General features: G+C 48.1%; 1 protein-coding gene across 1 annotated transcript; it reads right to left on the reverse strand.

Annotated features, from left to right (window-relative positions):
• Positions 1-9,098: 9,098 nt before the first annotated feature.
• Positions 9,099-10,091, reverse strand: LOC116357694 (trace amine-associated receptor 13c-like). Its single transcript, XM_031805558.1, has one exon. It carries the CDS (start codon positions 10,056-10,058, stop codon positions 9,099-9,101), a length of 960 nt encoding a protein of 319 aa, XP_031661418.1. The 5' UTR covers positions 10,059-10,091.
• Positions 10,092-12,466: the final 2,375 nt, after the last annotated feature.

Genomic DNA, 12,466 nt, shown 5'->3' on the forward strand with positions numbered 1-12,466 from the left:
GGTACCAGTACAGAGTCAATGTGGAGGCTAAATACAGGGAGTAGCGGTACAGAGTCAATGTGGAAGCTATATACAGGTAGTAGCGGTACAGAGTCAATTGTGGAGGCTATATACAGGGGATACCGGCACAGAGTCAATGTGGAGGCTATATACAGGGGTGTACCGGTACAGAGTCAATGTGGAGGATATATACAGGGGGTACCGGTACAGAGTCAATGTGGAGGCTATATACAGGGGGTACCGGTACAGAGTCAATGTGGAGGCTATATACAGGGGGTACCGGTACAGAGTCAATGTGGAGGCTATATACAGGGGGTACCAGTACAGAGTCAATGTGGAGGCTATATACAGGGGGTACCGGTACAGAGTCAATGTGGAGGCTATATACAGGGGGTACCGGTACAGAGTCAATGTGGAGGCTATATACAGGGAGGACCGGTACAGAGTCAATGTGGAGGCTATATACAGGGGGTACCGGTACAGAGTCAATGTGGAGGCTATATACAGGGGGTACCGGTACAGAGTCAATGTGGAGGCTATATACAGGGGGTAACAGTACAGAGTCAATGTAGAGGCTATATACAGGGGGTACTGGTACAGAGTCAATGTGGAGACTATATACAGGGAGTACCGGTACAGAGTCAATGTGGAGGCTATATACAGGGGGTACCTGTACAGAGTCAATGTGGAGGCTATATACAGGGGGTACCGGTACAGAGTCAATGTGGAGGCTATATACAGGGAGTACCGGTTCAGAGTCAATGTGGAGGCTATATACAGGGGGTACCAGTACAGAGTCAATGTGGAGGCTAAATACAGGGAGTAGCGGTACAGAGTCAATGTGGAGGCTATATACAGGTAGTAGCGGTACAGAGTCAATGTGGAGGCTATATACAGGGGGTACAGGCACAGAGTCAATGTGGAGGCTATATACAGGGGTGTACCGGTACAGAGTCAATGTGGAGGCTATATACAGGGGGTACCGGTACAGAGTCAATGTGGAGGCTATATACAGGGGGTACCGGTACAGAGTCAATGTGGAGGCTATATACAGGGGGTACTGGTACAGAGTCAATGTGGAGGCTATATACAAGGAGTACCGGTACAGAGTCAATGTGGGGGCTATTTACAGGGGGTAATGGTACAGAGTCAATGTGGAGGCTATATACAGGGGGTACCAGTACAGAGTCAATGTGGAGGCTAAATACAGGGAGTAGCGGTACAGAGTCAATGTGGAAGCTATATACAGGTAGTAGCGGTACAGAGTCAATTGTGGAGGCTATATACAGGGGGTACCGGCACAGAGTCAATGTGGAGGCTATATACAGGGGTGTACCGGTACAGAGTCAATGTGGAGGCTATATACAGGGGGTACCGGTACAGAGTCAATGTGGAGGCTATATACAGGGGGTACCGGTACAGAGTCAATGTGGAGGCTATATACAGGGGGTACCGGTACAGAGTCAATGTGGAGGATATATACAGGGGGTACCGGTACAGAGTCAATGTGGAGGCTATATACAGGGGGTACCGGTACAGAGGCAATGTGGAGGCTATATACAGGGGGTTACCTGAACAGAGTCAATGTGGAGGCTATATACAGGGGTTACCGGTACCGAGTCAATGTGGAGGATATATACAGGGGGTACCGGTACAGAGTCAATGTGGAGGCTATATACAGGGGGTACCGGTACATAGTCAATGTGGAGGCTATATATAGGGGGTACCAGTACAGAGTCAATGTGGAGGCTTTATACAGGGGGTACCGGTACAGAGTCAATGTGGAGGCTATATACAGGGAGTACCGGTACAGAGTCAATGTGGAGGCTATATACAGGGGGTACCAGTACAGAGTCAATGTGGAGGCTATATACAGGGGGTACCGGTACAGAGTCAATGTGGAGGCTATATACAGGGGGTACCGGTACAGAGTCAATGTGGAGGCTATATACAGGGAGGACCGGTACAGAGTCAATGTGGAGGCTATATACAGGGGGTACCGGTACAGAGTCAATGTGGAGGCTATATACAGGGAGGACCGGTACAGAGTCAATGTGGAGGCTATATACAGGGGGTACCGGTACAGAGTCAATGTGGAGGCTATATACAGGGGGTACCGGTACAGAGTCAATGTGTTGGCTATATACAGGGAGGACCGGTACAGAGTCAATGTGGAGGCTTTATACAGGGGGTACCGGTACAGAGTCAATGTGGAGGCTATATACAGGGGGTACCGGTACAGAGTCAATGTGGAGGCTATTTACAGGGGGTACCGGTACAGAGTCAATGTGGAGGCTATATACAGGGGGTACCGGAACAGAGTCAATGTGGAGGCTATATACAGGGGGTACCGGTACAGAGTCAATGTGGAGGCTATTTACAGGGGGTACCGGTACAGAGTCAATGTGGAGGCTATATACAGGGGGTACCGGTACAGAGTCAATGTGGAGGCTATATACAGGGGGTAACAGTACAGAGTCAATGTAGAGGCTATATACAGGGGGTACTGGTACAGAGTCAATGTGGAGACTATATACAGGGAGTACCGGTACAGAGTCAATGTGGAGGCTATATACAGGGGGTACCTGTACAGAGTCAATGTGGAGGCTATATACAGGGGGTACCGGTACAGAGTCAATGTGGAGGCTATATACAGGGGGTACCGGTACAGAGTCAATGTGGAGGCTATATACAGGGAGTACCGGTTCAGAGTCAATGTGGAGGCTATATACAGGGGGTACCGGTACAGAGTCAATGTGGAGGCTAAATACAGGGAGTAGCGGTACAGAGTCAATGTGGAGGCTATATACAGGTAGTAGCGGTACAGAGTCAATGTGGAGGCTATATACAGGGGGTACCGGTACAGAGTCAATGTGGAGGCTATATACAGGGGGTACCGGTACAGAGTCAATGTGGAGGCTATATACAGGGTGTTACGGTACAGAGTCAATGTGGAGGCTATATACAGGGGGTACCGGTACAGAGTCAATGTGGAGGCTATATACAGGGGGTACCTGTACAGAGTCAATGTGGAGGCTATATACAGGGGGTACCGGTACAGAGTCAATGTGCTGGGGAACTGATTAGTTGAGGTAATATGTACATGGAGGTAGAGTTTAAGCGAATATGCATAGATAATAAACAGAGAGGGGGGGGGGCAATGCAAATCGTCTGGGTAGCCATTTGATTTAAAAAAAGATTCTAATAATTATATCGATAAATAATAATAATAATGATATTAATAATTGCTACACAACTCTCACTTGCCACAAATTTAGGAACATACAAACACGCCTTAAAATATGTTAATGAGCCAGAGACTCCACACCAACACACATTTCCCGACAATGCACCATAATTAATACAGTAAGTTACTGATGAAATGACAAAATCGGTTAACAGTCCAGAGCACGGATGCCTCACCCTGGACTTCAGAGCACTAGCAGAGAACTGGCGTAAACCGTGTCATTACTACAGACTGGTGCTGGAGCTGCCGCTACACCATGACAACAGACAGTTTCATGTCACACCACCCGGGGAACGCTGTCCCGTTCAGGTAAACCATAGCCATCCCAGAGTTCCTTGCCTCACTGTTGGCTGTATCTCTGAACCCTCTCATGCCGCTCTCTGAAAGAAGAGGAGCTCTGTCTACCTCCCGGTGACGCCCCCTACAGAAGAGGAGCTCTGTCTACCTCCCGGTGACGCCCCCTACAGAAGAGGAGCTCTGTCTACCTCCCGGTGACGCCCCCTACAGAAGAGGAGCTCTGTCTACCTCCCGGTGACGCCCCCTACAGAAGAGGAGCGCTGTCTACCTCCCAGTGACGCCCCCTACATAAGAGGAGCGCTGTCTACCTCCCGGTGACGCCCCCTACAGAAGAGGAGCTCTGTCTACCTCCCGGTGACGCCCCCTACAGAAGAGGAGCGCTGTCTACCTCCCGGTGACGCCCCCTACAGAAGAGGAGTTCTGTCTACCTCCCAGTGACGCCCCCTACAGAAGAGGAGCTCTGTCTACCTCCCGGTGAGGCCCCCACAGAAGAGGAGCTCTGTCTACCTCCCGGTGATGCCCCCTACAGAAGAGGAGCGCTGTCTACCTCCCGGTGACGCCCCCTACAGAAGAGGAGCTCTGTCTACCTCCCGGCGACGCCCCCTACAGAAGGAGAGCGCTGTCTACCTCCCGGTGACGCCCCCTACAGAAGAGGAGCTCTGTCTACCTCCCGGTGACGCCCCCTACAGAAGAGAAGCGCTGTCTACCTCCCGGTGACGCCCCCTACAGAAGAGGAGCTCTGTCTACCTCCCGGTGACGCCCCCTACAGAAGAGGAGCGCTGTCTACCTCCCGGTGACGCCCCCTACAGAAGAGGGGCTCTGTATACCTCCCGGTGACGCCCCCTACAGAAGAGGAGCTCTGTCTACCTCCCGGTGACGCCCCCTACAGAAGAGGAGCTCTGTCTACCTCCCGGTGACGCCCCCTACAGAAGAGGAGCGCTGTCTACCTCCCGGTGACGCCCCCTACAGAAGAGGAGCTCTGTCTACCTCCCGGTGACGCCCCCTACAGAAGAGGAGCGCTGTCTACCTCCCGGTGACGCCCCCTACAGAAGAGGAGCTCTGTCTACCTCCCGGTGACGCCCCCTACAGAAGAGGAGCTCTGTCTACCTCCCGGTGACGCCCCCTACAGAAGAGGAGCTCTGTCTACCTCCCGGTGAGGCCCCCTACAGAAGAGGAGCTCTGTCTACCTCCCGGTGACGCCCCCTACAGAAGAGGAGTTCTGTCTACCTCCCAGTGACGCCCCCTACAGAAGAGGAGCTCTGTCTACCTCCCGGTGAGGCCCCCACAGAAGAGGAGCTCTGTCTACCTCCCGGTGATGCCCCCTACAGAAGAGGAGCGCTGTCTACCTCCCGGTGACGCCCCCTACAGAAGAGGAGCTCTGTCTACCTCCCGGTGACGCCCCCTACAGAAGAGGAGCTCTGTCTACCTCCCGGTGACGCCCCCTACAGAAGGAGAGCTCTGTCTACCTCCCGGTGATGCCCCCTACAGAAGAGGAGCGCTGTCTACCTCCCGGTGACGCCCCCTACAGAAGAGGAGCTCTGTCTACCTCCCGGTGACGCCCCCTACAGAAGGAGAGCGCTGTCTACCTCCCGGTGACGCCCCCTACAGAAGAGGAGCTCTGTCTACCTCCCGGTGACGCCCCCTACAGAAGAGAAGCGCTGTCTACCTCCCGGTGACGCCCCCTACAGAAGAGGAGCTCTGTCTACCTCCCGGTGACGCCCCCTACAGAAGAGGAGCGCTGTCTACCTCCCGGTGACGCCCCCTACAGAAGAGGGGCTCTGTATACCTCCCGGTGACGCCCCCTACAGAAGAGGAGCTCTGTCTACCTCCCGGTGACGCCCCCTACAGAAGAGGAGCTCTGTCTACCTCCCGGTGACGCCCCCTACAGAAGAGGAGCGCTGTCTACCTCCCGGTGACGCCCCCTACAGAAGAGGAGCTCTGTCTACCTCCCGGTGACGCCCCCTACAGAAGAGGAGCGCTGTCTACCTCCCGGTGACGCCCCCTACAGAAGAGGAGCTCTGTCTACCTCCCGGTGACGCCCCCTACAGAAGAGGAGCTCTGTCTACCTCCCGGTGACGCCCCCTACAGAAGAGGAGCTCTGTCTACCTCCCGGTGAGGCCCCCTACAGAAGAGGAGCTCTGTCTACCTCCCGGTGACGCCCCCTACAGAAGAGGAGTTCTGTCTACCTCCCAGCGACGCCCCCTACAGAAGAGGAGCTCTGTCTACCTCCCGGTGAGGCCCCCACAGAAGAGGAGCTCTGTCTACCTCCCGGTGATGCCCCCTACAGAAGAGGAGCGCTGTCTACCTCCCGGTGACGCCCCCTACAGAAGAGGAGCTCTGTCTACCTCCCGGTGACGCCCCCTACAGAAGGAGAGCGCTGTCTACCTCCCGGTGACGCCCCCTACAGAAGAGGAGCTCTGTCTACCTCCCGGTGACGCCCCCTACAGAAGAGGAGCGCTGTCTACCTCCCGGTGACGCCCCCTACAGAAGAGGAGCTCTGTCTACCTCCCGGTGACGCCCCCTACAGAAGAGGAGCTCTGTCTACCTCACGGTGAGGCCCCCTACAGAAGAGGAGCTCTGTCTACCTCCCGGTGACGCCCCCTACAGAAGAGGAGTTCTGTCTACCTCCCGGTGACGCCCCCTACAGAAGAGGAGCTCTGTCTACCTCCCGGTGAGGCCCCCTACAGAAGAGGAGCTCTGTCTACCTCCCGGTGACGCCCCCTACAGAAGAGGAGCGCTGTCTACCTCCCGGTGACGCCCCCTACAGAAGAGGAGCGCTGTCTACCTCCCAGCGACGCCCCCTACAGAAGAGGAGCTCTGTCTACCTCCCAGTGACGCCCCCTACAGAAGGAGAGCGCTGTCTACCTCCCGGTGACGCCCCCTACAGAAGGAGAGCGCTGTCTACCTCCCGGTGACGCCCCCTACAGAAGGAGAGCGCTGTCTACCTCCCGGTGACGCCCCCTACAGAAGAGGAGCTCTGTCTACCTCCCAGTGACGCCCCCTACAGAAGGAGAGCGCTGTCTACCTCCCGGTGACACCCCTACAGAAGAGGAGCGCTGTCTACCTCCCGGTGACTCCCCCTACAGAAGAGGAGCTCTGTCTACCTCCCAGTGACGCCCCCTACAGAAGAGGAGCGCTGTCTACCTCCCGGTGACGCCCCCTACAGAAAAGGAGCTCTGTCTACCTCCCAGTGACGCCCCCTACAGAAGAGGAGCGCTGTCTACCTCCCGGTGACGCCCCCTACAGAAAAGGAGCTCTGTCTACCTCCCAGTGACGCCCCCTACAGAAAAGGAGCTCTGTCTACCTCCCAGTGACGCCCCCTACAGAAAAGGAGCTCTGTCTACCTCCCAGTGACGCCCCCTACAGAAAAGGAGCTCTTTCTACCTCCCAGTGACGCCCCCTACAGAAAAGGAGCGCTGTCTACCTCCTAGTGACGCCCCCTACAGAAGAGGAGTGCTGTCTACCTCCCGGTGACGCCCCCTACAGAAGAGGAGCTCTGTCTACCTCCCGGTGACGCCCCCTACAGAAGAGGAGCGCTGTTTACCTCCCGGTGACGCCCCCTACAGAAGAGGAGCTCTGTCTACCTCCCGGTGACGCCCCCTACAGAAAAGGAGTGCTGTCTACTTCATGGTGAGGCCCCCTACAGAAGAGGAGCTCTGTCTACCTCCCGGTGACGCCCCCTACAGAAAAGGAGTGCTGTCTACTTCATGGTGAGGCCCCCTACAGAAGAGGAGCGCTGTCTACCTCCCAGTGACGCCCCCTACAGAAGAGGAGTGCTGTCTACTTCATGGTGAGGCCCTCCATATCAACTTCAAGGATGTTTCTGCCAGGACTGGATCATCGCTCCGCTGCCACAGAGATTGCCCTTCCCACTGAACGGCACCAACAACTTCATCCTGACGACGTTGATTTCACCAGTGTGAGCCCAGTGGGTGTAAAACACTGCAGTAAAACAATTTAGAAATGAGTCTCTTCACTCCAGCATTTTGGATTTGAGATCAAATGTTTCATATGAGGAGACATTATAGAATGTCACCTTTTATTTGAGGGAATTTTCAAAAACACCTCATGTATCTAGTCCTCCCATTTGAAAAAGTAATGCGTATTTGGACACCTTCACTTGTAGTGTATTAGAGGTGGTAACCATTTAAACATAATGTTCAGTTCAATTATGTATTTAGATACTGGTTCCTTTACCCTGTAAACAGTCTATGAACTGCTCTAATGAGTGACTGCAATCCACACTTTGGGTTTTGTTAGTCACTGCCAACAAACACGAATGTTATAATTTTCAGACAAACACGTTACTTCCTTCAGCACACTACTACAACAGTGTGACTGTTTTGGAATAAAATGTTCACCCAATGTTCAACCATTGATATGTTCTAGGTCATTTTGAGAACTTAAGGAGCATCAGTTAGTACTGGAATGTCTACCAATAGCATGTCCATCTTTATGTGATAAATTACACTGGTCCCTGTTCAGAACATTTATAAAGTATTAAGAAAGTATGAATAGTCCTCACTTTATATTAGAGACTGAAAACTACTTTACTAATGATTAGTAAATGGTTTATAAGGATATTTATTAAACATCTGATGAATTATCTCCTGAATCATTATTACATAATATAAAAGTTGTTTTAAAAATGTGTGAATGACTAGCTTTCTAAAACACATCTGGGAGTAATGATAAATGAATAATGAATAAACTATTTACTAATCCATCATAAATGGTTTATTACAAAGTGTTATTATAAAGTCTTACCAACCTCTAAATTCATTCAGACTCAACAGCATCTGACAGAGCTGCTCTAGTGTGACCCCTGACCTGGCAGCAGTGATGTAGTGAGAGTAGTGGTATTGTTCATAACCAGTATGTTGACGTTGAAGTGTCTGCTGCAGTCTCCTGCGCTGTTTTGTTTAATCATTACTGCATATAGTAGTTATTTATAAATGTGAGAATACCCAGGTGAGTAACACTTAACTAATGTGGGAATAATGATTAATAAATAGTGATCAAACTGTAAATGTCTTACAAATGGTGTATTACTGAATGTTATTATAAAGTGTTACCCATAATTGCATATTCTGACATTTTACCATCAAATACTTACACAATACAGAAGTTATTTAGACCTGGACGTTATCTGATATCATACAGTATTGTACATTTCAACAGTACTACACTTGTTAAAGGCGTTGTGTCCCAATTAAGCCACTAGAGGGTGATGTTAAACAACCTATAGACATCCTCAAAATGTACTTTTTGAATAATTGCATAGAATTTATCATTAAATAATATGGAACAACCACAGACTTTAGTATTTGGAATATACAACCCAAAATGACTACAATGTCTTTTATAAAACAAGCGTATGCCTTCTCCAAGTCATTCCAATCCAATCCAGCCAAATCATTCTGTATCAACACCACATGTATCTATGATGAGAACACAGAGCAAGGTAATTTCAATATATTGTTCCATGAAAGAAGCAAAAACAACAAAACAGCATAACATAATTATGTCAAACTAGTGAATAAAAACATAGGCACTATGAACACCTTAACTTCACCCGAGTTAAAATAATTTTAGCTGTTACTTTGAACCATGGATAAAAGAAAGCATAAATGATTGGATTAATTAAGGAATTAACAAGTGGAAGAAAGCTGATGATGAATGATGATACATTGTCAATGAAAAGAAAAAATAAATAAAATTGAATTGGAATCCAACAAATGAGATAGTTGATAACAACAATAGACAGAGTTTTTGTTGCTTTTCTCTCAGACTTATTTGCCTGTACAGTTTTAACACCAGACACACTGGCAGCCTGTTTTGAAAATACCTTTCTGGCCTGTGATCTGGCCACCACAAAGATTTTCATATAAAGTGTTATAATAATAGAGCACGGGACAACCATTGTAATAACAAGATCAATTATATTTCCCCACATAAACCCTTCTACAATAAAACATTCATTCAAACACCTACTGGGTACCAGTACATTTACAAATATTTGTATAATAGCAGCATCATATATAATATAAAAACACCAGGTAATGGATATACAACACATCATTCTTGTTATTGTTATTTTAGAGTGGTACAATAAGGGATCACACACAGCAACATAGCGGTCAATAGATATCAAGACCAAATTGCCCAGAGATAAGGAAGCACATAAACAAGTGATGTAGAAATAAAACACACAGAAATATTCCCCAAAACCCCAGCATGATTCCATTAATGCTACAGTCGTTACTGGTATCACAATCAGTCCCACCAGGAGATCTGACACAGCCAGGGAGAGGATGAGCAGGTTGGTTGTAGTGTGGAGCTGTTTGAAGTGAGAGATGGAGATGATCACCAGTAGGTTCAAAAATACTGTAACTGCTGAAATCAACGAGAAGAAGATGTACAGTGTTATGTAGATAGATGTCGATAGAAAAGCCTTTCTGCAAGAAGAGTTTCCGTCTTGAAAACAGTACTGAACATCTTCATGTTCCCCCATTTCTAGAAAATGATCAAAATGCTGAGGTCCTGCTCCTGCTTGGTCCTGTGTGTGACCCTGTCAGGTCCGCCATCTGACAAACTCTGAGCTCTGCCTCTCTATTTATCCCTGAATGACTGACAGCCATTCCCCTCCAGAGTCTCTCTGCACACGCACACAAAAAACATAGGCAAGTGAGCAGAAAAACAAGGGGCTGGAATTTTTATTTATTTGTGAAAGCATGATGTAATGTATGACAAGATTGGATGTTGCCACCTAGCCTGTCCTTCGGCCTGACTGACATTTTAATGGAAAAATTACAGTACTGGTGATGATTTGCTCAATGTCTTACATGGGAAATAGCATAACTGTGCAAGACTAACTGTTTTGGGTTTTGTCATTGCTCAGTTTGGACCAGAACCCACAACATCAGGAGACATGTCAGCACTCCACATGTTAGCTGGCCAGGGTGTAGTAAAAAAAATATATATATTTAGCTTGTCAAGTAATTTTTTTATTTTTTATTTCACCTTTATTTAACCAGGTAGGCTAGTTGAGAACAAGTTCTCATTTACAACTGCGACCTGGCCAAGATAAAGCATAGCAGTGTGAACAGACAACAACACAGAGTTACACATGGAGTAAACAATAAACAAGTCAATTACACAGTAGAAAAAAAGAGTCTATAATTTTTTAACCTTTATTTAACCAGGCAAGTCAGTTAAGAACAAATTCTTATTTTCAATGACGGCCTAGGAACAGCGGGTTAACTGCCTGTTCAAGGGCAGAACGACAGATTTGAACCTTGTCAGCTCAGGGGTTTGAACTTGCAACCTTCCGGTTACTAGTCCAATGCTCTAACCACTAGGCTACTAGTCCAAGACTCTAACCACTAGGCTACCCTGCCGCTCCATATACATTGTGTGCAAAAGGCATGAGGAGGTAGGCGAATAAGTACAATTTTGCAGATTAACACTGGAGTGATAAATGATCAGATGGTCATGTGCAGGTAGAGATACTGGTGTGCAAAAGAGCAGAAAAGTAAATAAATAAAAATAGTATGGGGATGAGGTAGGTAAATTGGGTGGGCTATTTACCGATGGACTATGTACAGCTGCAGCGATCGGTTAGCTGCTCAGATAGCAGATGTTTCAAGTTGATAAGGGAGATAAAAGTCTCCAACTTCAGCGATTTTTGCAATTCGTTCCAGTCACAGGCAGCAGAGAACTGGAAGGAAAGGCGGCCAAATGAGGTGTTGGCTTTAGGGATGATCAGTGAGATACACCTGCTGAAGCGCGTGCTACGGGTGGGTGTTTCGCTTCAAGTGACTCCTCTCATCAACACAAATTCAATGGAGCATTATTTCTTATGTTCTATTAGCTACATGGTGACATTCAACATGTTTCATCCAGAATATAGCGAAGAGGATTCGAAACAATAGTTGGATTTAGATTATGTTAGAAACTCAGCTACAGCCAATTTCAGCGCCAAGAGGGTAGATGACAAATGCGGTGCCTAATTTTTTCTGCAAGCCACCTAGCTAGCTAGCTAAATAGATTAGATTTTACATCTCGATTGTAAAACCTATTTTTAGTCGTAGATATGGCTACTAAACAGCAAGCTACAACATTACAACCAGCCACCTAAAGCTAGCTTTACCAGCAAACGTTAGCACCGGAATGGAGTTGGCTAGCTAACGCTAGATAGCCTGGCGCCTGCTAACTTGTTATGTTCCACACCTCGTGTTTGTAAATTGTTAGCAAACGTGTAACATCAGGAACTGTAAATCATGTTTACTAGCTAGCTATGTAACATAATTGATGAGGGTTGACATTGGTTATGATAATGACTGTGGATGAATTGCAAGCTCACGGAATGATAGACATGACGGAAGACAGGAGTCCAAACAGATGTAAATAACACCTATTGTATATCCAGCAAGCTAGCTAACTATGTTTACTAGCAAAGAGTGAGGAGGACCAATAATACAACAATTTACTGTTGTAAATCTCTAAAACTGAAGCTGGTTTTACTATTAAAAAAAGTAGCATAAGCATGCCTAATAGACATGGCTATAGGTAGGTACTACCTATAGGTAGGTGTCTTTCTACCTACCTAGGTACATTTGTACGGTATGGTCACTGTGCAAAGGTTGAGGGTTATGCCATACTTATTTCTATTAGGCTAGATATTGTTGAAAATGTAACCTCTCTGCCTGCACACATGTATGCATGTTCAAATAGTCTACCCTAATGTTGATGAAATGCTGGCAGTTCAATCTTCCTGGAGTGGATTCTAGATACAGAAAAATAATTCATTTGCCTGAGTGTGTCATTGTAGCAGAACTGTATGCTGTGAACTGTATCCCTCTCGAGGGATTAAGACATTCTGCTGGATTTCAAGAAAATGACTCATGGCGAGTTGAATGG

This window comes from Oncorhynchus kisutch, linkage group LG26 (genome assembly GCF_002021735.2).
Source record: "Oncorhynchus kisutch isolate 150728-3 linkage group LG26, Okis_V2, whole genome shotgun sequence".
Classification (NCBI taxonomy): Eukaryota; Metazoa; Chordata; class Actinopteri; order Salmoniformes; family Salmonidae; genus Oncorhynchus; species Oncorhynchus kisutch.

What these genes read in the sequence shown, in the direction of transcription:
- LOC116357694 (XM_031805558.1), bottom strand. Translation starts at nt 10,058, where the DNA reads ATGGGGGAACATGAAGATGTTCAGTACTGTTTTCAAGACGGAAACTCT.